Source organism: Pleurodeles waltl, chromosome 2_1 (genome assembly GCF_031143425.1).
Source record: "Pleurodeles waltl isolate 20211129_DDA chromosome 2_1, aPleWal1.hap1.20221129, whole genome shotgun sequence".
In the NCBI taxonomy this organism is placed as follows: Eukaryota; Metazoa; Chordata; class Amphibia; order Caudata; family Salamandridae; genus Pleurodeles; species Pleurodeles waltl.
Window position 1 is genome coordinate 901,084,139 of NC_090438.1, and position 26,031 is coordinate 901,110,169.

General features: G+C 44.5%; 1 protein-coding gene across 2 annotated transcripts in view; it reads right to left on the minus strand.

The window, feature by feature from the left end:
- Positions 1-7,609: 7,609 nt before the first annotated feature.
- LOC138259246 (uncharacterized) overlaps positions 7,610-26,031 on the minus strand; it is a 68,080-nt gene continuing 49,658 nt past the window's right edge. Inside the window, exons 3-5 of one of the 2 annotated variants that reach the window (XM_069206852.1) lie at positions 24,848-24,925; positions 11,925-12,038; positions 7,610-8,383 (exon numbers count right to left, since the gene is read on the minus strand). In XM_069206852.1, coding sequence (XP_069062953.1) covers positions 8,159-8,383; positions 11,925-12,038; positions 24,848-24,925 — 417 coding nt within the window. In that variant the 3' untranslated portion in view covers positions 7,610-8,158. Of the gene's footprint in view, positions 8,384-11,566; positions 11,680-11,924; positions 12,039-24,847; positions 24,926-26,031 lie in introns of those variants that run through there. The other variant, XM_069206860.1, reaches the window with a different exon arrangement.

The window sequence follows — 26,031 nt, forward strand, 5'->3', positions numbered from 1 at the left end:
AAGGAATTTCCACACCACACAGGGAGTGGATGCATGCAGGGGCCACGTAGTACATGCGTTTGTGCAGTGAAGACACATTAGTGTGGGCATGTGATGTATATGATGTCAGTAGTCCACTGCTGCTGATGTGTTGCCCCTCTACATGACTTTTTCCTTCTGTCTGTGTCACCTATGCAGGTCAGCGACTATCAGAAGAAGAGGATATGGAGTGCCATCGCAAAGCGAGTGCGGACTCTGGGGGTCCATAGCCAGTGGAGTACCCACAGCAGAAAGCGGTGGGAGGACCTGAGATGCTGGGCCCAGAAGACCGCAGAGGCCCAGCTGAGGACATCCTCCCAATGAGGTGGAGGTGCCCGTCGGACCCTGGCTGTCCTAACGGCCTGCATTTTTGCAGTTGCCTACCCTGAGGTAGATGGGCACTTGAGGGCAGCACGGCAGCCACAAGGGGGTAAGTACAGGCTCCCACCTCCCACATGATAGGCCTTGTTTGGGATAGGAAGACTTACTTGTGGGCAGATGTGCATGTGATCAGTGGTGGATGCACATCCACAATGGGTATCAGTCAGCCTGCCAGGCTCTGAATCGGTCATGTGTGGCAATACAATGCTGTCAGTGTATATCCAATGGACAATTTTGATGGTTAGGTCAGCATGGACACTGTACACATTGTGTCAGACCACCTTCTTCCATCTGCATCAGTGTACCTGAGATGTTAGTGCTGTCACATCAGTATGTGTCTCCCACTATGACTGAGGCTGTCTCCTTCTTGCACAGTAGCTGCCATTGACTGATTTGGGCGTGGCATCAGAGGTCCTCAACATGGATGGCCTAAATGTGACAGGATGTTGGACGTGATTCCTTACCATGCTGACATATGTTGACCTAAGAGTGTAGGATATGTGTAGGAAAACAACCATGGCTTTCTGCTACATGTGACTCCACGTGTGCAAATAACACAGCATAATCTATTGTAACAGCTAACATTCTGTAGTCTAGCCTTTCCAACTATGGTATTGTAGTAGATGTAGTAAGTCCCCTGGGAGGTCCCTGGAGTCTACCCCTATTGTTTAAATGCCATGCATGGCATCACCCTGGCAATCACAATGCTGTTATGCAGTGTTTGAGCCTTGCCAATTCACTAAGTCAAAATGTTCCCACAATGGCTGGATTATGAGCATAGCATCTTGCAATTCACAATGTGTATTTTCTGAAATGCAGTGTAATTGTAATGGTATTGGATGTCATATTGTAATTTGAGAGATGTACATGTTGATCTGTGTTCATGGTAGGTAGGTATTGAAGCTTTTCCATCCTATCTCTCTCTCCTTCCCTCAAACCCTCCCTCTCCTCCTCTGTTTTTGTGTGCATCAGCATCATCAGGTGAAGGAGAAGGGGCACCGGAGAGTGGGGAAGCAGCAGCCCACAGGACGCAGGAGGCTGACACCAGCAGAGCCGAGGGGACCAGTAGAAAGGAGGGTGAGGGGAGTGATACGCGCAGACTGGGTCATCTGCATTATCCACGGATTCCTCCTCCAATGAAAGCTTCCTGGCAAATCCATCTGGGACCAGCCCAGCACCATCCTTGTCTGCCACCCCCTTTACCAGCACTGCTCTCTCTGTTGCTCCCCACCCAGTTGCCTGTGCCCGCTCACCCTTTCTTTGGCCCAGACACTTCTGTCCCTGCCCAAATCAGCCCTGCTGCCCTCAGTGAGGAGGCTATTGGCCTCCTTAGGTCCATCTCTGTGGGTCAGACAACCATTGTGAATGCCATCCAGGGACTGGCAGCTCAGGTACAGTAGAGCAATGCGTGCCCTGTCTGGCCTGCAGAGATCCTTTCAGGCTCTGGCCTCCTTGCTGACGGCAGCCAGTGTCCCTTTTAATTCCGTCCCCCTCCAGCTACCTCTGCCCAATCCCATACCCCTCACCCCACACCCATCCAGAGCACCCAGTCAAACCTCCATTTATCCACCTCAACAGACACGGTTCGCAGTGACAAACACAGCCACAACAAGACCCACCACCGGCATGCACACAGGCAATACCGACCTGCACACACAACAACATCCATTCCCTGCACTGACCCCCCACACCACCCCCTCCTTCACAGACACTACACCACTCACACCTGCTGGCACAACACCAACACTCCCTGATCCAGCCACTAGTCCCATCATACCCACAGTCACCGCATTTCAAGACCAGCTTACATCTATCACATGCGCATTCACCCAGCTACCAACACCACCCACATGCAGCACACCCACCTTACCTGCAGGTACCACCCCAACAGTCACCCATCCACCATGGCTTCTCCCTGCACCTCCTCCCCACACTCTTCCCAAGACACCTCCATGCCCACAGTCACACACCCAACAGACACCCAGCACACACATGCCTTCCACCCAGGCACCTGCACCCAAGACACCTTCACAGACACACCTTCCTGACCTAAGCCCTTCCACCTCCTAGTCCTCGATTGTGCCCACTAGTTCTGCCCATGCTCCTCCCCTGCCAAAAAATCAACCACTCCCAAACTTAAACTTCCCCCTGACGAGGACAAACCTAAAGAGCCACAGACTAAGGTGAAAGACAAGCCCAAGCCCCCACGAAACTCAAGGGCAAACCCAAGGACCCCCCACCCAAACCCCCCTCGACCACCACCCCATTATCCCTGAGGTGCCTGCCTGCCTCCTTGATGCCCCTACTATGTGGAGGCCAATTTGCAGCCAGGAGTCAAGTTGGGGCATTCACAAGTGCTATATGTACCTGGTGACACTTGGACTATTTGGAGTGGCTAGTTGGTCCATTTAATACTTGTTGAATAATTTTATAAATATGTACCAAATATATATGGGCTAACTGCCTGTTGGTCTTGATGGAGACATACTTGTCCTGCCAATCCTTCGTGATGGATGTATTGTATTAGTGCAACTTGGTTTGTGTTAGTTTAGTGTACGTGATGTGATTGTGTTGCAGCATGTGTTGTGTGGTTTCCTTGTGCATTATACTTGGTGTCATGTGTTGTGATGGTGCTTTGTGGCATTGTGTGGTTGTTGTGTGCGTGCATGCATGTGAGTGGTGACGGATTTGTCATGTGCGTTGTGAGTTGTGTGGATGTGGTGTGACATCTGACACATTGTGTGGCAGTGTTTTGGTATGAGTTGGTTGTATGTGGTTGTTACATGTTGCTGTCAGTATGTGTTTTCATGCAGAGATGTGCAGTATTGTTCCTTGCCAAAGCCTTTGTGTGTTTGCAGTAGTGATGTTGTTGTGTGAGTCTGTTGTGTTGTGTATGTTTAGTTTTTACATTGGCGGTGATGTGTGTGTGCAGGGTGGTGTGTGGATGGCACGTGTATGTTGACTGTGGTGTGTGTAGTTTGTGTGTGTGTGTATGTGTGTTGGCACGGGTATTAGCTTGCTTGTGTGGCAGACACTAGCCATCCCGGTTGTGTGTGGGTGTATACTAATGCCTTTCCCTCCAGTGTGTGCTAGGTGGGTGTTCTTACGGTTGTTGTCGCTGTCACTGGTTCTGGAGTCATAGGGCGATCATGAGCAGTAGGAAGACTTCAAGTTCAGATTCCCTGGCGGCTCAGGACGTGTCTGTGTTCCTGAAGGTGAGTGTCTCCTTTTATAGTGTTTGTTTCCGCCAGGGTTTTGGTGGTGGTATGATCGTTCGGGAAATCCTGGCGGTGTGCAACCTCATAATATGTTCAGCGGTATCATGGTCCCTGCCAAACTGGAGATGCATGCTGCCAGCCGCGGCAGTCCGTCCGCACAGGCAGTACTGGCAGTCTGATGGCTGTTTCCCATTGGGAAAACCACCATGATCATAATGTGTCAGTCGTCTCTGCCGGACCTGCAGTGGTGCGACCACCACCTCCACCATGGTAGTCCTTGGACCGCCAAAATAGTAATGAGGGCCCCAGTCTATGCAATACTACAGCACCTCACCCAAGAACAGATGCAAGCCTTCTGATGGGCCATGCCCTGGTGACTGTCCTGCTTCCTGCTAGCTTTGCTGCTCCCCTGCTTCTGGAGTTGAGTACGAGTCAGTCATCATGAACACACCTTGCTCTCAATCATGTTTACAGCTGCACAGTTGGTCAAAGGATTCTCAAGAGGGTGCTTGGTCTCCATGGTCCTAGTTGGGCATATTACAGCTGTGCCCGGCATTACATATCTGGAAGGTTGCAGCCATGGTTTGGCTGAGTCCTTAGCAGCAGGTGAGGTAAAGTCTGGATCTCACTAAGTGGGTGGAGGGTCCAGAGCTAAGGTCACGCTTCAGTCTGATACTTTTTGGTACAGCAGCTCTGGGCATGCCACACTTGATATCTTGGCATCGAGGCCTAGGTCATGCCACACTCGATTACATGGCACAGAAGATCACATCACACCACATTTCATCTCTTAGCATATTGTCCAGGTCGTGCTGAATTTGATCACTGGACACAGGACTCAGGCCACACTGTTGCAGACAATTTTAGGCAAAGCAGCTAGGCTACACCGTGTTCATGCTTCTGACCAGGAAGTGCACCAGAGTGTGCATCCCGTTGAACCAAGAGTTTACCACCTGCAGGGTTGGAAGGCTCCTTCCCTCTTTCTGAAGGCGAGCGGGCAACTAGGAACTCAGGACAGGATACCAACCCTTGCCGCAAGGGGTAGATAGGTGATTTACCTCAACCTCTGGGAAGCTGGCTGTCAGGCAGACACCAGGTCAGGTTGCACAGCAGTCAATAAGTGCTCTGTAAAGCACTCTCTTCCATGGTCAAACAGAACTTGGAACTGGAACAGGTGGGTTGCACGTTTATATTGCCAAAGAAAACAAGGGAATGTGTATCCACTGTCTGCACGTTCAAAACCAGTGAAGGGTGGTTCTCCATACAAGTGCTCTTTCTAGACTGCTCTGCAGACACAGTCTTTGTGGAAAGTGATACTCCTCACAGCAGAGTAGTCTCCACCTGGAGCACTAATAACAGAGGCACAAAAAAGATAGGAGCTTTCTGCATCTGGCTGTCATTAGCCACATGGAAGAGTGATCTAGGAAGCAATGAATGTCTGCCTTCCCTAAAAGATCCCTTTCTTTTTGAACAACAGACTACAGTCCCACCCCTTGCTGTCACTACCTAATGGCAATGCTCCAGGAAGACTGATTATCAGCTCGCCTGAGAAAAAGGCATAATCAAATTTGTTAAGTAGCATTGTCTCCTCTTTCCCCAATTCTGCGTCTATAATTCCTCCCTCCAGCTTATGGAATGTCAGCATTGCGCTTCCACTGTCTGGGAAAAAAAATCTCGCCTTCATCCTTTGCATCATGCTAGGCCAAACACTATCCAAAATGAATCCCAGAGAGATCCATTACTCTGGTTCAGTCGTACCCACAAGGCATGTACCATACAGGCCACATAAATAACCATTCACAAAAATACACTTGTTAGTGATAGGCTCGAGGTAAGTGCATGGTAATGAAACTTTACACAAGTGGACCAGTAAACCTCCACTCCAGAGAAAAAGATAAAAAAAAGTCTCAACACTATGGATTCAAAAACATGGAGTGCTGCCATCGCTACTCTATGAAACGAACCCATGACAAGGACAGTTGACCATTATTTGTACAAAGAGGGCATACTTGGTGCACCACTCCATGTCACAAGACAGGTCCAGAGTCCTCTACTTGTCAAGAAACAAGCCAAGGCCTCTGTGCATACACTAGATTATTGTGAGACGAGGGCCAAAATCAAAAGCTAGGATAATAGACACATGCAATCGGGCACTCAAGGCAGAGAAACAGAACTCTACACCAGTCAGGACACATTCCCATCCCAACAAGCTGGAGCACGGGTAGTGGAGACAACTTTGCGAGCAACATCTTGTATTAGTGCACGTTCGTGTGTGTCACATAATTTCTGCAACCAATCACTTATTGCCATAAAGTTGTATGAGGGGGAGAAATACATTCTCATGTTTCTCTATAAAACACCTAGATTAAAGTGGAACTAGGCATAGGGAGTGCTTCCTGTGCCAACACTCAAGTGTCAGTTCACCTCTAGTTGCATTGCCAACTGGCGATATCACTGCACCCTCCTTCATATTCTCTGCTCTTTGTAACCCTGGAGGCTCAGACTCGGGTGCCAAATCTTAAAGGTAAATTTATATGTGGAGATTTCCACATGTAGAAATCTGCATCTAGGAATAGATGTTCTCATTGCTGGAATTCACCATTTCTTTGAGAAGGTATCTGCCTAGATGTACACTTCTGAATCTCCTTCATCTCAAATGAGGGTGTTTAGATTACTAAGACTGGCTTTATGACATTAAAGTTACTAAAAGTAACAATTAAGGAGATCTCCACCACTGGGGCAGACATCTTCCTCTTAAGAGTAATGGGACATGATAAGAAAAACATTTTCTATTTTTTTTATTTTATTTTTATTAAAAAAATAAAACCTATTTCTCCAACTCCTATTTACCTGGGACTACCAGAGAAACACATGACAATCCACTTGCACTAAACTTACACATGCACTAAAACCTAATATATTCTTACATTTTACCCTAAATTTCTTTTTTAATTTTATTTCAGTTTTTTAAATTAAATTGTTAGTGTTCCCTCCCCTGATCCTTACAGTGTTCTTTGTGCTAAATGTACCACAATCTTGGATTGAAGTGTATTTATTATTTTAAATGTGATTTATATTTTTTAAAGTTATAGTTTACAAAATATTTTAATAAAATATTACGTATGTTAAGAAATACATATAAATTGTTTTTATTAAAAAGTTCAATAAATTATTTTAAATGAGGTTTAATTTACAATGTAATTTAAATTCATGTATTTTATAGTTTTCCCGGTGTGTTAGTTATTACCAGCCATTGATTTCTATTGGAGTGTGTTGCATTTCCAGTGGTTGGACACGTGTGGTCCTTGATTTATGCCAAGGCTGGAATGGAGTACATTTAAGCCTGTTTTATCAGAAGTAATATAGTAAATATAGGTGTGTATATAGTGATGGGTATTGTCTTACTCATTTTGGGTGTGCTTTTGCACATCCCTCTCTAAACTCTTCTTTATTTTCCCTAAGCCCCACCTATTTCATAGTAATTATTCATCATTTTCACACCACTCCTCCTTGTACCTCTAACATTTATTGCTACAACGTATGCCTATATGTGCAGAGATCTCTGCCAACAGGAGGGAAATCTTTTTACTAAAAAAAAGGAGAGAGGAAGGCAGAGAGCTTAGTGAATTGCATTTTGGACTATGTAAAGTAGTATTACTTTTTGTACTCCTAAAATGCCATTTTTTAATAGGCCCCTTAATGAGGTAGTTTCTCCACCTCCTGGCATGTGCAGACAGGGCGTTAGTGCTACTCCAAGCAAGTTTTTTTAATTAGCGCCATCACCCTAGTATCAGTCCTCATTATAGCCATAATATATTTTCGGGAGTTAGACCCTGTGCTGTCATAAGTTAGTGGACTGTTTTTTTCAGTTGGACTGCACATAAGTACAACTTTGTTTTGCTGTCTATATTAGTACTGCGGCCCCAGCTGTTCAACGAGGACTTGGAATATGAAGCCATACATTTGACATGTGTTAGCAGGGCAGAATATGATGCTTTGATATTAAGTTTTATTTTGAGGAGGCATGTGTATTAGCAGAGCAAACTGAATTTTGCATTCATAGAAATCAATACAATTTGGAACACAGCTTTTGCTGACGAAACAAAAATAGAAAAATATCAATTTGTGCATTTACCACATGATGAACAAAAAGATCTCAGTCAGTGCCCTTTTGCATTTTTCTGCAATTACAGCATTTTTCCAGCAAGCACTGGGTAATCGCTCCATAACGCCTGGCAATTTCCTGCTCTACATTAACTAACTTCAGTGCCAAGCAAACACCCGGTTGCATATTTCCTTTGGGTAATATGTTTCTGTTCACCGTGGAAGAAAGAACTAGTCACTTCTGTCTGGCAGCAGCAAATCAACAAATAGGATGAAGATGGGAGGAGGCCTTGCAAGAAGCCTTATGCACGCTTCCCTTTCTTAGCTGTCTCTCCTCATTTGAACACTGAAATCTCCTTAGATCAATTCGAGCATTAAAGATTATCTATTCATCCTGCTGGGCTTTTTAAGGTCCTTAGCAAGAAATTGAAAATGTCTCAAAGCAGCTTCTTCCGCGCGTTGGTGCGCTCCGAAGCCTTCGCCAGGAGCCTGCTCAAGTCTTCTGTCAGAGGTAGCTTTAGTGGAACATCTTGCTCACTCGCATGTGGAGAAGGCGACATGAAGATCCCGCGGCAGATTCGTGGAAATGTCCTCGGCAATACCGTCTTTGAGGCTCTTATGAACATCAGGCGATCTTCAAACGTCATTGGCTCTTTGTCTTCCTAGGGAGCAAACAAAATCATTTTTGTTTAAACTTTATTTTATTTACAGACCTTAGCTACTCTTTACCAGATTCTCTTTACTTCTGTCAGTGATTTTGAAGTTATCAATTTAAGCATGCAATGTAATTTATGTGTAGTTATGCGTTGAATGAGTAGTGCTCCTCAAATTCTAATCAGATGTTGGAATGTGTATGCCAAGAATGTCAGATAACAAATAACGTGATGGAAGTATTTGAAGCAAACCCTTTTTGTTAAAGACAGGCCTCTACCACTTTTCTTCCAAGCTCCCACCAGTATGCCAGAAGCAGCACTTTCATGTTGGCACCTTTGAGGGGCAGGTTGAGCAGGCATGAGCAAGCATGAGCTGGTGGAGCAGTAGGAGTAAGCTGGCACAGTGAAGTACATGCGTAATGTTTGCCCTCTCCTCCACAGCAGTGGGAGAGCATGGGGCAAAAAACAAAATCACAAGTCCCTGTACTGTGTTGGCATGCATGCAGCTTCACATGTTGCTGGCACATTTCCTGGGCTCTGCTTGCTGCCTCCCTCAACCTGTCCAATATCTCAGGAAGTAAGGATGAAAAAAACCAATGAAGACAATTTGAACCTCATCCATGGGCGCCACTACAAAACAATGACAAATGGTTTTTTTGCAAAAATAATTGTTTTCATTTCTTCCAAAGAGTAACCCAGGAGCCAGTTCTCTAAAGGCCTGCCCTGCATGTTAGTCCTTTCTAGCAGGAACATCGGGGGGGACCAGGGAAGGTGGAAGTAGGGACTGGGAAATCAGCAACCATTATTCATCAGCCATGAGATGCATAGGCCGAGGCACCAGGAGGCCCAGGCAACAAATGAAAGTGCTTTCCTTTCTGCAAAAACAAATATATTTCAACGCCAGCATTGGGAGGGCTCTAGAGAGGGCAGAGAGTGGCAGCCATAGTAGCATAAGGAGAGGGAGATAGGATTGTTTGAACTAATGCCTGAAAAAAGGACTGCTGCAATACCTTAAACAATTGCAGCTGCAACTACACTAAGACATTTCAGATGCATCTGCACATCCACCAAATACTGTGGGCTGATCCAAAATATAATGGACAGCCCATCGAGCCAGTGCCCGACAGAGGCCAATGACTACATAGGCTGACACAATGCCCCTTTGTGTATTTTATGAGTTTTATGTTATGTGTTCTCTGCTGACATAAGGTCTTGTCACAACGCTAAAGCTGGCTGTAGAAAGTCCTAAACAGGATAGGGTGAGGCAACAGAGGTAGGAGAGGCAGGACGGAGGGATATACCAAGGGGGTGGGATAAGATGACAAAGACGAGGCAGTGAGATAAGGCAAAGTCTTCAATTTGACAGAAGAAAGGTGGGAGAGAGGTATGAATAGCAGAGGAAGAAGGAGAAAGGAAAAAGAGTAATAATATTAGTAGTACAACTACTAATAATAATATTAACGATAAGCAATTTATACTATACGTCAACCATTATAAATTAGAGATGTTACTATCTGCCAATTCATGGTAATCGAGGAGAGAAGGCATAATCTGGAATTAAGAGAAGAAACAGAAATGACAGAGAAAGCCTGGGACACGAAAAACATAAGAAACAAGGTTCAGACGTGAGAAAAGGGATTAGAAGAATAAAAGAACAACTTAAGAGAAATATGGATAGGATGAAAAAAATCAGATACAGCTGGGACAGAGTAGAAAGGGACCTGGGTAGTAGGACAGAAGAAAAACCACACATAGCCTCACATTCAGAGATTGCCACGTGGTATTCAATTTCATGATGTGTGGCAAGTGTTTTTTTGTGAATTGCACATGATTTATGTATTTAGAGAACAGTGCTACTGCTGCATTAAAAAATGTGGTAATACAATTTCTCAGGATTTGAAATCAATGAGCCTCAGCACCGGCAAAAACTAAGAGATTATGCTGCACCTTAAAATCCAAAAAAAATGTGGAAACTCTTTTCTATACATTATTCCCCATTTAATTCTAAATTTGCAGTAATGTTGCAAATACTCAGGCCCTCATTTGGACTTTGGCGGTCAATTTTCAATTTTCAGCAGACCGCCATATTACAAGTGCTGGATGCTTTCCGGCATTATTGAGGCCGAAAGCAGCCAGCAGTTAGGCTGGCAGTCGGCGCTCAGAGGTGGGTCCCTCGCTGGCACTGCTCCACCAGCAGGACTCCACCCGCTGTATTACAAGCTGTAATACATTTTGGCGGAGTCCTGCTGGCGTGGTGGTGGCGGTGAGAGAAGACCGCCAGGACCCATCCCCTCCCAGTCGTCCCCCTGGACTGAGGAGGTAAGTGGGCATCCGAAGGGGGGAAGTGGGTCTGTGTGTTTGGGTGCATGTGTGCATGTTTGCGGAGGGGTGCTGAATGCGTGGGTGTATGTGTGCGTGAATGGATGTGTCTGTTTTGATGAATGAGAGTGAGTGGGTGTGTCTAAGTGCATGAATGTGTAGGCAGAATGGATGTGTATGTGTATGCATGCGTGCATGAAGGTGTAGGGGGGGGTGTTTGAGTGTGTGGACGGGTGGGGGGATGTGTGCGGACATGTGTGTATGTATGTGCCGGCAACAGGAATGAAGATTCCTGTAGGCGGGTGGTGACAGCCAGGGTTTTCGTGGCAGGGTGACCGCCACAGAAAGCCTGTCGGTTTGCAGCCTCATAATCCGGATGGCAAGCTGAGGCCTGCCACCGGGTTGGAGGTGTTCCAACCCGGCAGGCCTGGCGGGATTGTTGATTCTTGGCATCTGTCAAGCCTCACAACTCTTAATGTGGCGGCACTTACCGCCGACTCTGCGGCGATATGACTGCCACAGCGAGGCTGGCAGTCTCATGACCACCATCCTCGTAATCAGGAACTGAATGTGGAAATATGACTGCGAATTGCCTAGTGCCCTCTATATTGAGGGGAAAAGTTGAGAAATAAAAAAGGAGCTGAAACAGACATTTTTGTAGGAAAAATACAATTAAAAACTGTCACACAGTTGTGAATAAAATGGCACAATAAACAACAAAGGTAGCACATTTGAGAAAAGTGAAAACTTGATTGATCTATTTCATTGTAAAATGCTAAAAATCTACTATGTGCAGACTAAAATTAAAACAGAACATGGGCACCATCGATCTTCATTATACCCATTTTAATACACATACAGAACTGACACTTACCAGCACAACCAGTCATGTTAGGGATGCAGAGGTAAAAACAGATTGGAATCCAGTAGGCCAATGGGCAGTTGGAAAATGTTCAACACTAGTCTAGATTAAAATTGAATCGTGCCTGAGAAAGGGAAAAAGCGGGATCTCAGGTCATTCCCGAATCCGAGCTGCACTGAAAATCAAACCATAGCACCAAACATAAGAACAGATTGCCCCATCACTAGGTGCAGAGGATTATGACAGGTAAGTCTTGCCAACACTAAAGCACAGACGGGCACTGATTAGAGGCAGGGGGAGAGGGACAAGGCGGTATCCGACCCAAATAGTGTCTCTCCCAATGACAGCAGAGATGTGTTCTTTACTCACAATATATCTGAGGCATCCATGACGCAACTCTTCTAATCCACTTTCCACTTCATGAGGACTCAACATCCGTGGCATTGGTGGGCCTTTCCTTCCAACCACAGACAACCAGTTAGCCTGAAAAATGCAAACAAATACAGAAATACAAATTTTGAGTCACCTGATTGTTAAGATGGGGGCCTAGTTATAGAGCTACTGTTTTTAGCAGTAGCCCTCACCATTCGAACCAGGTTTCAGTTCCTTATTTGTTCTACACACAGAATTCTAGGACAATAATACAGACATGTAGATCACTCAAACAATGCCCGCAAGAAGCAGTTTATTACCTGTGGATTGCTTGCAGCAGATGAAATCTCCAGGTGCCATTAAACTAAGCTGCTACGCTAGGACCCAGAAAAAATAACAACTCCTCTTGCCATGCTCTAATTATTTTCTCTCTCTCATAAAGTGGATTTGATACTGAATACATTAAAGGGGAGATGTGGGGGGTTTGGGGGTCATCTTGTGCATTAATAGTGCCTCTGTCACTGACCAGATGTTGTGTACTGGAGTGCTGATTCAGATATCTCACAATATGGGTAGGAGGGGATTATGGGTTTACTGTAGAACTCAACTTCAATGGCTGAGGATGTGACTGACCTGGAGATCCTGTTAGGCCCAATCCTTTCGTCAAATTAGTGAAGGGTTTGCTATTGCAATTAGTGGCAACACTGAAGAACATGTTTGCTGCAACATGAGGGTATATGGACAGAGAGGTATCATTTGTTTGGTGTTTACTTTTGATGTTGTCTTGTTATGAAACAGTCACAGAGTATAGCTGAGAAAACAAAGAAGTAATGGGAGGAATGCTTAAAGTAAAATGTGCCATCTCAGAGAGGAATCAGCCACAGCAAATCTATCTTGCACTGCTCCAGTAGGGCCAGGCCAACCTGAACAGCCAAGCCAGCCCCCCTCTGAATGGAAAATGGGAAGACAAGCAACCCCAGAACAGTTTCAGCCTGTTTGGGCCTCTTTGGTGAGGCGCAACTAGACTTCTAGGATACAGTGAGCACAACAAAGTGATTTTTGAATTGTCAGCCACTGGTAATTATTTGGATCGATTTCAAGTCCATAATTTTTTACCACCGCACCACCTCAAAGAGGAACCAGCTACATACAAATACACCATGGTTCTGCTCCAAAAAGAACATTTCAGTCGAAACAGCCAGGCCAATGCCCCTCAGAATGGATATAGGTATGCTTAGAGTTTGTGATTTTAAAGTGTGTATGCCTGGGTTGTATATAAGTTACTGCGTATAGGTAGGGGAGCAGATGCTGCGCTTGTATAGGTTTAGTGTGTGTGAAGGGTACCAAATGTATATAGTAGGATGTCAGTGTGACTTAGGGAGTGAACATGACTCGAGAAACTTGCATAAATGCAGGTATGCACTGAGGATAGTAAGTTGTGTCCACGAACGTGGATAGAAACTTCTTGGCTGGCCCACATTTTAAGAGTGTAGGACTAGCTTCATAAAGGCCTAACCATATGTATGAGTGTGCACATAGAAGAACCATAGTAGGTGCACTGATAGCTGTGTACCAAGCAACTCACATGCTTGGAGGGGTGAGAGGAAGCTACCATTGCATCTCCTCCAGAAAAGAGGGTAATGCAAAAGCTAATGAGATAATAAGCCCCTGGGTGAATCGGGGGCGTTCTGTCCTCTGATTTGCTGATTCTCTGTTCATGGGAGTGCATAAAAGAGTTGATCTTTCCAGTAAGGAGTTGTTATTCAGAGTTGGCTCTGAGAGCTGGTCTCTGAGAGAGCAAAGAGATGATAATTTGCTGCAAGTGGTACAGTCCTGCGGTGCGTCTGCTCTGCCTTGCACAGCTTGGTTGGCAGGGAGTTGTCATCACCCCTGTTGAGAAGGACCCTGATAGGTCAAGTCCTCCAGCCTTACAAAAAGGATATGATCTGAGGGTGCTGAAAGGCTGGACGCTCAGATGCACGGTCTAATCAGGCAAGTTAAGGGCTGATTTGCAGGGGCAGTCTGAGCCAAGCAAGTTGTCCTCAGAAGTCACAAAGAGGTTCAAAGTTCAGTTAATGGTTGCTGGACCTGAAATTTCTGGTAGACAGCAAGTGCGGTCATGAAGCAAGTCACCAGTAAGGATGGTAATATTAGTAGAGATAGGTAACTAGGAAAAGGGGGCTGCTTCCCACAAACATTACCATATTCTTGGTATTTCTCTATTTGGAATCGCAAACATAACTTGATATTTAGGCAGACTTGAGAAGAACTTTATGAGAAAGTTGCCCAACATTTGCTCTCATGATTAGTTGTTGTCTCCTGACACCTGATCTTCCAGCCACAGTACATGTATGATAGATCTAGGATCTATAATGACATAAGGGATGAATGATGTGCCCTCACTTGTGTGAGTGTATGTAAGCCACCAGGGCAGAAAGAGTGAGGAACAGAAAAGATGTATACATTTTTCCCTAAGCATATGGAGTATTTGGATTTCCAGAAAACAGTGGTTGGTTTCATACATTTTTCATTGTGGTGATTGTGATCCTGTAAATATCTTTCCGTTGTTTGGCACAGTGTAAGCTTGTGAGTGTGATTCTTTTTAGGGGTGAACATTAAAGTTTTTTCTGGATGAACATATGCATAATGGAGGCATTTAGATGACAGTGTGTATCACCTTACAGTATACCTGACATACGGACAAGGAAATGTATTGGCTACTGCACAGGTTAGCATCAACCAAAGATACTTATATTGGTATGTCACCCAGGAGGGGGAAATTACGGTTACACTAACATGAGTCAAAACTGCATTACTCCTTCAAATTTAAAGGAAGCTATGTTCGCATTTATATTACAATGAAATATTTGCTATCTGAGTGTCTACCAGCTTTTTCAAAGAGTTTTGTGTTGAATACTTAGAAGGTACTTTGCATGTCACTATATAGAAATGCCCCAAAATAATTTTCAGAAATGTTAAAAGGGACACAAGATACACTCCATATCAACAAAGCAGTCAACCCAGTAGTTCAGAATCATGTATGGGTACCAGTGCATCTACAGGCCCGGGTAGAGGAGAAAAACAAAAGCCCACTAGAACAAGACATCACTGAATCAGTTGATGGATCAACTCTTTGGGTGTCCCCCATTGCGGCTGTACCAAAGATGAACACAGAAAAAACACACATTTGTATAAAACAGTGCAAATGAAAGAGAGAAGCATCCAGGCCCGCAACTGAATGGCATAATTAACTGTCTAAATGGAGCCTGCATAATTTCCAATCTAGACCTTTATGAACAGAGTTAGATCTTCAGGCTACATCGTAACATTCTTCACGAGCCTGGGACTACTCTGACATAAATAACTCAGCTTTGGCATGTCATTGGCTGCTGATGAAATAGTGTAGGGGTCATAAAACTTGTGAAAACTGCCTGAACTACAGCGATGATACCTTTGTGTATGGCCACACAAAAGATGAACAATGCAAAACATTAAGACCAGTGTGCAGCCGTCTTAAATAGGCTGGTGACACTAAATGAGGACAAACATGACCTTAAAAGAGACAAACTAATTTTCTTTGGGCACATATTTACCTACAAAGGAATGCAACCAGATCCATCCAACGTTGAGATACTCAAAAAACACGTGTCAGTGGAAGTAGCTGATGTGAGTTAATTCCTGTATCTGGCAAGCTAGTGCTCCCTCAACATCAAAGACTTTTGCATAATAAGCACACCACCCATAGGGATTACCAAGCAATGGAAACAATTTGTGTGGACCGCAAAATGTGAAAAGCACTGGAGAACATAAAAGAGGAAGTAACATCTCTGAATCACTTAGCTTACTCTGATGCCTCCCTATGCACAGAACTAAAAATTGATGCCAACCCAGCAGGGCAAGGGGTCATCCTAGCTTGGCTGAGATTTTCAGAATAAATCATTGCATACACATGGAGAAGCCTAACAGAGGTGGAATAAGCATATTCACAACTGAAGAAGGAAACCCTGGCTATTGTGGGGGCATGCAAACATCACCACATGTTCATGTACAGAAACCCATTCATGATCCTAATGGACTGTTAAGCACTGGTAACTATCTTCAGCATAATATTCCACCACAAATGAAAGGTGGGGAAAATGATTAATGGATTTCGATTTCAAAATCTTGCACAAACCTGGGAAAGGACAAATTCTTGCAGACACTACCTCTCCAGACACCCTGTTCCGAGTGCCAGCCCCGCACTCTCACTGTCAGAGGAGTGCATCAACTTTGCAGTGCAGCATTGCACCCTGGCACAAATCACATTAGAGGAGTTGGTGAGAGAATCGTGCAACTATGTCACCTTGGAAGAGGTAACAACCATGAAGAAAAGATGATGACTGAGGCACCCCACCAACAACAGTCAATACAAGGTAGGAGTAAACAAAGAACTTGCACACAAAAAAGTACAAGAGGAGGGATACTCCTCTGTGGGACCTGGATAGTTATACCTAAGATACTATTGGCCAGATTTAAGGAAAGTGGCGCTGCACCAAGTGCAGCGCCACTTTTCTTGCACCCCTTAACACCCCCTAACGCCACCATGTGTGCGCTGTATCTAAGATACTGCACACTGTGGCAGAAGTTAGGGAACTAGCACCAGAGCTTTGCAGGATTAGAATAAAAAATGTTGACGATAATCCTGCAACGTCAGTTGAAGCCCATTGTTGACAATGGTGTGCCTCCTTTTAACACTTGTTCTGAGCAGGCGTAAAAGTGCTTTCTTTGCACCATTTTTCTGACCCCCCCCCCAACCGGGGAAGGCCCCCTTTGCATATATTATGCCTGGAGTAGGCGTAATGTAGCACAAAGGGTCACAAGTGGCGCAATGCATGCATTGTGCTACTTTGTAAATTTGGCGCCGTGATTTTGGCCTCTTCGGACCACATTAGCGTAAAAAAAAATATGCTAATGTAGTGCAAGGAGGCGCTAGGGGCTCTTAAATCTGCCCTTATGTTGGCAAGCACTCAAACTTACACATGAGAGTCAGAGAGGGATGGCAGCAACCAAGAAAACTCTCAGAGAAAAAGTAAGTTTTCCAGGACTGGCTCGCCAAGTAAAAGAAATTGTTCAAACCTGTCACCTTTGTCGAAGCACAGGAAGGCCTTTAAGACAGAAACAGCTGTGAATGTCTGATCGCCCAGCTGCAGTGTGGGCGACGTTGACAGATTAATTCTATAGACCCATGGACACAGAGGGATAGTAGTTGTGATCAATAAATAATTTTGTTTTCCTCCAGAGTATCAAGAGCCTTCAACATCAGAGGTGCCACAAGACCCCTCCTAGATGAAATGTTTGTAGCCTGAGTGTTTAAATCACCCTCAAGACAGACAATCGACCCGTTTCTCAGAATAACAGTTTTTTTTAATTCATTACATATCTATAGAGACATCATTGGAAAAAAAACACTGCCACACCCTCCAGTCAATGGAATGACAGAAGGAGTTGTGGCCAACATAAAGAAGGCAGTGCTAAGAGCCAAGGTGATGCAAATATTAATGGCCCAAGCCCTATGTAAAGTTCTTTATGAGTTTTATGATGGAACAACGCATGCGTGTATCATGCATGCCTTTACAAAGCGGTCTCTAGAACGACCATGTCTTTATCACGCATGCCTTTGCAACAAAATTTGTTGTAAAAGAATGCTTGGTAAAGGAACATGTGTGGTAAATTCTCCCCCATCCCGCACCCAACACCCACCCAAGCCCTTAAAACTGCACCTCCCACCCCCTGCCCTGAGCCCTAACACCCCCGCACTACCCTGCCCTGTCCTAAAACCTACCCCGCCCTACTTAAAAACGACCCCACCCCAACCCACCACCCTGCCCTAAACCCTAAAACCTACCCAGCCCTGTACTAAAAACTATCTGACCCCCGTTCCCACCCTAAAAGCTATCCTGTCGTGTCCTAAAACGTACTCTGCCCTATCTTAAAAACGACCCTGACCTCCAAACCTCAACCCTAAAACCGACCCTGTCCTAAAAACTACCCCTCCCTGTCCTAAAAACTGCCCGACCTCTGCCCTGAAACCTAAAAACTACCCCAATCCCGCCCTAAAAGCTACCCTGCCCTGTACTAAAAACTAACCCAACCTTTCCTAAAAACTACCCCAGCCCCCTGCCATCGTCCTAAACCCTAAAACCTACCCATTCCTAAAAATTATCCCGACCCCCCACCATAAACCCTACCCTATCCTAAAATCTGCAGTGTCCTAAAAACTACCCCGATCCCCTGCCCTAAACCCTAAAACTTACCCTGTCCTAAATATTACCCCACCCGGTCTTGAAAACGACTCCAACCCCCTACCCAATCCTGAATCCTAAAACCTACCCCACCCTGTCATAAAAACTACCCTGACCCCCGCCTTTGCCCTAAACCCTAAAAGCTACTCTGCCCTAAATCCTTCCCCACCCTGTCCTAAGAACTACCCCGACCCCCGCCTAACACACTAAAACCTACCCTGACCTAAAATCTACCCTGTCTTTTCCTAAATACTACATGACCTACCACCCAAAACCCTAAAAGCTACCCTGCCCTGTCCTAAAAACGACACTGCCCTAAACCCTAAAAGCTACCCTGCCCTGTTCTTAAACCTACGGAGCCCTGTCCTAAAATCTACACTGACCCCCATCCCTCCTTAAACCCTAAATCCTGCGCTGACCTAAAAACTACCCCTATCTGTACTAAAAACTACCCTGATCCCCCACTCTAAACCTTAAAACCTACCCTGTGCTGTCCAAAAAAGGACCCAGACCCCCAACCCTAAATCCTAAATCCTAAAAGCTACACTGCCATGTCCTAAAACTTACCCTGCCCTGTCCTAAAAATGACACCAACGCCACCGCCCTAAACCATAAAACCTACCCTGCCCTAAGAACTACCCTTCCTGTCCTAAAAACTAACCCAACCCCGCCCTGAAACCTAAAACCTACCCCGACCTCTCCTAAAAACTACCCTCACCCCCACCCTAAACTCTAAAAGCCACCCTGCCCTCTCCTAAAACCTACCCCGCCTGTCCTAAAAACTACCCTGACCTCCCACCCCACCCTAAACCCTAAAATCTACCTACCCTGTCCTAAAAACTACCCCACCCTGTCCTAAAAGCTACCTCGACCCCGCCGTAAACCCTAAAAGTTACCCTGCCCTGTCCTAAAAGCTACCCCATTCTGTCCTAAAAACTATCTCGACCCACCCTCCCTAAACCATAAAACCTACCCTGTCCTAAGAACTACCCTTCCCTGTCTTAAAAACGACCCCGAACCCTGCCCTGAGACCTAAAACCTACCCCGCCTTGTCCTAAAAACGACCCTGTCCTAAAAACTACCCTGACCCCAAACACTCAAACCTTCCCCACCCTGTCCTAAAAAACGACCTGACCCTGTCCTAAAATCTACCCCAACACCCCCCCCCCCCCAACCCAGCCCCACTTACCTCTCTCTCCTCTGGTCGCTACTCCTTCCTATTCCACCAGGACTACTATCTCTGCCTTTACCATGCATATGCATTGTAAAGGTATGTGTGCTAAACGCATGCGTAGTGAACGCATATGCGTGGTAATGGCAGTGAAGTCAATGCATAGCGTTGCATTGACCACGTTGCTAGTAATGTTTCCCACTAGAGGTATATCATTAGAAAAAAACACTGCCACAACCTCCAGTCAATGGAATGACAGAAATATTCGTGGCCAACATAAAAAAGGCAGTGCTAAAGGCCAAGGTGATCCAAATATTAATGGCCCAAGCCCCATGTAAAGTCCTTTATGAGTATTGCAACGCACTCTACAGCTCCACAAGGAAGTGTCTGTCCGAACTTGTACTGGGGAGAAAGGTTATGACATGACTGCCACATATATTGGACAATGTCCCACCACACCATTATGTCACAGCAGTTTGCAACCAAGAAGCGAGGGCAAAAATGAAACAGTAAGGTAAAGCCAAGCAACCACATCCTTACTCAAATTAGATGACTTAGTGCTGGTGCACCATCAACAAACTCAGAAGTCAGATTCCCTATTTCTCATCAAGCACCTATCTATAACTAGTGTCAACGGTACCATGATAATGGCCATAAATGGATCCCACTCCATAACTCAGAACAGTTAGCACTTCTAAAAATTCCACATGCCCGAAGAAGGATGTCCTGAAAGTGAAGACACTAGAGTGAGCAACATGCACAACATAGTCCAAGGAAAGAGTGAGAGAAACCAGTCCAGCGAAGCATGCACTCACCTTAGGTAAGAGTCAAAACAAGTGAAAGGAGATGACTTGCACCCGATGCGACTCATCAGGAAGCGAAGTGGCTGGCTGAAGAAATGTGAACAATGCAGTAATGAAACCAAGGCTGGTTTTAATAAGTCATAGTTTTCTTTCCTTTCTCTCGATTGCTCTCTTTTTCTGTGGGGAAACGTCCTGAACAATGACTCCCTAACAACGATTATGTTTACAATGCAAGCGTAATGACGCTTGCCAGAAAAATGCTTGCCTTTTCCTCTGCCTTAATCACACATGTGCTGAACTATGCATATGCATGGTTAAGGCAGACAAAACTGCAGAGTGGATCGGAAGAAGACGTGGTCAGGTAAGTGGGGATGGGTTGGGGGCTCGTTTTTAGGGGTGGGAGTGGATTAAGGGCTTGTGGCGGGGTTGGGGGATAGGGGTAGTCTTGTTTTTAGGGGCGAGGTGGGGGTGGTTGTTTTTAGGGCAGGTACGAGGGTTAGGGAAGGTTTTAGGGCTCACAATGGGTGGGGGTATCGGGGTAGATTTGCTTTTAGGGCTCGGGGTCAGGTAGCTTTGTTTTTAGGGGCAGAGGTCAGGGTAGTTTGGTTTTTAGGGGCTTGTGTGGGGAGGTCGGATTAGTTTAATTTTTAGGGACGGGTGGAGGGGTTTGTAGGTTTTAGGGCAGGTTGGGGGTCGGAGTATGTTTTAAGGGTCTATCGGGGTAGTTTTGTTTTGAGGGGTGGGGTGGGGGTAGCGGGGTAGGTTTTTAGGGGCAGGGTGGGGGATCGGTGTAGTTTAGTTTTTAGGGGCGGGGTGGGAGGACAGTTGTTTTTAGGGCAGGTGGGGGGACAGGAAGATTATACGGCTCAGGGTGGGTGGGGGTGTCGGGTAGTTTTGTTTTTAGGGGCTGGGGTGGTGGTGGGGTCGGGGTAGTTTTGTTTTTAGGGGCAGGGGTGGGGGTGTCAGGGTAGTATTGTTTTTAGAGGTGGGGGTCGGGGTAGTTTGGTTTTAAGGGGTGGGGTGAGAGGGTCGTTTGTTTTTAGGGTGGGTGGGGGGTCGGGGAAGGTTTTAGGGTTCAGCTTGGGTGGGGAGTATCAGTGTAGTTTTGTTTTTAGGGGTTGGGTCAGGTTAGTTTTGTTTTTAGGGGCAGGGGTATCTGGGTAGTTTTATTTTTAGGGGTGGGGTCAGTTGTTTTACGTCTGGGTGAGGGGGTTGAGGAAGGTTTTAGGGATCAGGGTGGGTGGGGGGTGTTGGGGTACTTTTGTTTTTAGGGGCAGAGGTGGGGAGGTAGGGGTAGTTTTAGTTTTGGGGTGGGGTACTTTTGGGCCTTAGGGCAGGTGGCGGGTTGGCATGCTATAACCACACATGTCGTTCCCACACATGCCTTTACTAGGCAGGCTTTTACAACGAAAAATCATTGTAAAAGCATGCGTGGTAAAGGCACTTGTGATAACAACACTGTTGCTGTTCCGACCCCGTTGTTCAGCCATGCATGGTTCTCGCATGCATTTTTCCATCATACAACCTTTTCTGTGGCTTCGTTCTATTGAAAAGAGGGGAGCTGTCATGGATGGGACAGGGCACAAACTCTGGGGAACAGTACACCACTTCCAGGCCGGTATGAGCTGAAGTAAGTGGGGGAAGGATGCATACTGGGATCCCAGATCAAGAGGAAGGTCAAAGATCAGTTCTGCTTACCCTTCTCTATGTTGCAAATCTAAATAAAAGAGGTTCCTGAAACCACTCTGACCTGTGTCTGGTTGTTATTCCTCTCTGTGGTGTTATGGAGCAATTACACAACAGCCGTGGGGTGGGAAATGATGCCATTTCTAATGTACACAGCATGTGAAACGGGTACAGGGAAATGTTATGGCTGGAGCTGGATTACATCTGGACAGTGAGGGCACGTGGAGCTCCCTGTATTGGGCATGATGCTCTGCTTTGATGATGGCACGCACACATAGAAATGTCAAAGAAAGGTTCAGCTTAATGAAAGACAGTGGTCATATTATAACAGTTACTAACACTGCCAGAACTGAACTTAAAATGTAACTTTGGAATGGAAAAATAAACCTGCAAGGTCAAGAAAAATGACGTTCAGTATATAATTTTATAAAGATTTACACTGCACACTGCACAGCTGGCATAGCAAAATAATGTTAGAGTTTTTGCAAATTTCAATATGAACCGCTACGATTACATGTGAACTGGTGAATCCTCAGTAAACGTATCAAAACCATCACAGTACCTCTTTGATACTGTCAGCAAAATGTGAAAGTGTAACTCCCGTATCTACAAGCAATAACTTTGCCAGACACAGGACCTGTAGTCTTATGTGAAAGTGTCTGAGCCTGTGGTAGTCATGTAGGCTGCTTTCACTTTGTAATAAGCTGAAGTTATGATGCTCAAAAAACCCTCTTCTATTTTTACACCTGTCTCCTCACTGTGGGAAGCCAGTAACTGAAGTGGCCTAACCCACTGCCCCATGATGTGCTGGAAAGATACACAAAGTTTTATTTAAGATTAAGGGAACATAAGTCTGGCAAAACAAAGTTTACTCAAAGGCTAACCTTAAAAAAAGTGGCATACCATGTTTGTGTCTTCCATGTTTTTCTTGTCAATTAGTATTTGTTTAATCCCTTATACCTTGCCATGCATTACAAATATCTAATTCTGCGTGCCCACAACAAATGTGTTCTTGCACTGTGTAGCTTCCAAATGACTTGCTAATGTAACTGGTCCAAGAGAAAAGAAAACATCTGGATTCATGGTGCGAATTAACTACTAAATGTCTCAATCATTTTACAACAATATTTCTATCTACTCAGATGTATACCATTATAGTTCCCTAAGGGGTTCTTTAATACCATTAAATTACTTTGGCAATGGTTCATATGGAACTACAAAAAGCTGTGGTGTAAGATACAATATTTCCAACTTCTCTTGGACTGAGGCAGAATGTCCCTACTTGCCAATTGAATCTACTACTTAGCAACATTTATGTTTCGTCTTACTATGGCCCTGGGTAGGAAAAGGTTTGCCAATAGCATACATTTTCTCTTACTATCTTTCTTAGGGGTCAAACTTTAAATCACATACAGGTGTTAATGATACGGTTTACTGGAAGCAGACAAGGTGCAAGACTCTGTGGGTCTATCACTAAATATAGGCCTGTTTAAAGAATGTATTTCCTGGTACTGTCCCTTACATTCAACATACCTTATTGGGGTTCAACCCGAAATTCCTGTTTTCTATTCATCATAGTGCGCTCGGTTGCTGGGGGGAAGATAGCACTTTTCACATTAGAACAACTATTTGAGGAGGCCACTTTGCTCTCTTTTGAAGCATTACAACAGCAACTATCTCTTCCCCATTGAGGTTTTTTAAATTTCTACAACTTCGTCACTTTTTGCCAGGCTTGGAGGTGGCAGATATAAATTGCGCACAGAATAAATTCCTTATGGATCTGACTCATAAGGGGAATATAAGTTTGTTCTATAAAGTGGTTTTTGTAGACAATTTCAAAGGGAGAACCAATTTATTTTGACTCAGGGCTCAGAAATGGAGTGCCACTCTAGTGGTTTTGGTAACACCTAAGGAAATTGAAAGCAGTTATATTCTGGCACAGACAGTCTTGAACGTGTCCCGAGTCAAGGCTCATTTTTTTAAAGTATCTTAACAATTTGTATTATACACAGTACCAACTAAATAGAATGAACATAAGCCAGGTCACTTGATGCTGCTGAAGAGGGGTTGATGGAGCAGGTGCAGTTCACATTTTTGCAGCTTCTACTTGTAAATGTTGGTATTCAGACTCTATCTTTCAGAAATTAAATAATGTATTTCTGATTATTTGTAGATGGGACCACAAGCTAATAATACTTGGGCACTACCCCCGGATCCTACCGGCAGTATCGGGATATATTTTTTTGCTGTCTCCATAGCCACACTGGTTTTGGCCCGGCATTGGCTACTACCCAGAGCTCTTGATCCCAAGATGTGGTGGCAAGAATTTTTAAACATTCACTCTAAATGTCGATCTTAGACAATGATAGCCATAGAACTAGATGAAATCGTATTTGGGATCCTGTAAGAGCATGGTTGTTAAAGTTATTGGCTGGTCATGAACTCTCAACTTTATAGTGTATTATCCTAAAGATAATTCTTCAATGATTGATTTATTTATTTGCATTTTTACTGACGCGCGCTGCACTTTCCATTGTTTTATGTCTTCTATGTTGTATATCCTGAGATGCCCTAATAAAACATAAAAAATAAAAGTAACAATAATTAAATAACAATAAAGACCTTGCCATAGATTACAAATATCTAATTCTGTCTGCCCACCCCAAACAATGTGTTCTTGCACTGTGTAGCTTGCAAATGCAAATCGGTCCAAGAGAAAAGAGAACATCTGGATTTTTGGTGAGAATGAACATGCATTGATGCCCAAACCTCTAATGTCTCAAAAATAATTAATATGCTAGTAATGCTTTAGGGATTCGAGTTTTGTGTACAAAAGGAAGTAATTTTCTTAATCACAGCAGCATATCAGAGAAGCAAAACATTTCTCTAGGTTAATATGGCAAGAGTGAGGACAACTGAAAAGAAAATCCCAGGCCCAGCCAGCAAATTTCATTCAGTCTACTGCAATGTTCTGTTTACCTTGCTTGTTATCACTGGCACGTGCTCAATTTCCCACTGAACGTCGGCTCCTAGTTCACTCAGGCATTCTAGAACTTTCTGCCAAGAGAAAACATATTTTCAGAAATAGTTTTCAATCATACTCAGAATGTTGGTATGTCCTGTTTTTATTCCAAACAATGCATATATTTCAATCGCAGAACAAAAGATTACATCAGAAATTCTTTGTCAACAAGAAATAATAAAGAAAATATTGTATGTTGGTTATGAAAAGGAAGTCTATTGGATCGCAGTGGCAAAACATTATTGGGCAGTTATTCGCAATAATATGGATACTTTGTTTTACCATTTCTAGTTAGACTTCCTTCTATGTCGTGTCAAGGCACACGGCATTTACGTTTGCTTGGGAGGCAAGGGCTGGCCTTAGCACAAGAGACACAAGAACAAAAAAAGGAGATTTTTAAGAAAGGACGATTCCAGGTCAACACACAAAAAAACTGGGACTGCGTCTGATCTTTAATGAGTAAGGATCCTTAAGGAATGTTCGTTTCTTAGTACAGTTGCACTAAGTAACATTTTATTGGGCCACGCTAACTTTCACCGCATGGCATCTATCTTCTATTTTCAATTATCAATTTCAGCTCTATGTTTGATTGCAGCCTTTCCCCTTTTTAGGTATTACGTAATAGTCCTTTGACACGTGAACTTCCATTTGTCCAGAGACAAGTGTATTGCGTCTGTGCATGTTTCTGAGGTTGGAGATCATTAATACTATTGCATCCATGGTCAGTGGAATTAAGTGTCAGGAGAGGGCCAATTTATGTGGCAGGGTTGGCTAAATTAGGCAAAAAGAAAACACAGCACATTGTATAGTACATAGTATCCTTATTTTGTTGTTTTTCACATAGGTTAACAATGTCTAGTCAAGGGTTTCACCTCATTAGCACCACTTTAACACCCAAAACAGCAATAAGCAACAGAAAGGGGACCCGTCAACGTTTGCAAAGGGCCTTCCAATGGGTGGCAACATGTTTTGAAGCTTTTTCGTAACTTTTTATCGTTTGCGTTACAGACACTTTTTTTTGTTACAGGCTGCTGATTATGCAGCAAATCATAGATTTTGTGTGAAATTAAGCAAATCGATGATTATGAGTAAAACGCCATACCCACGAAATCGCACAATTCCAGTGGTCCTGTGTATGATA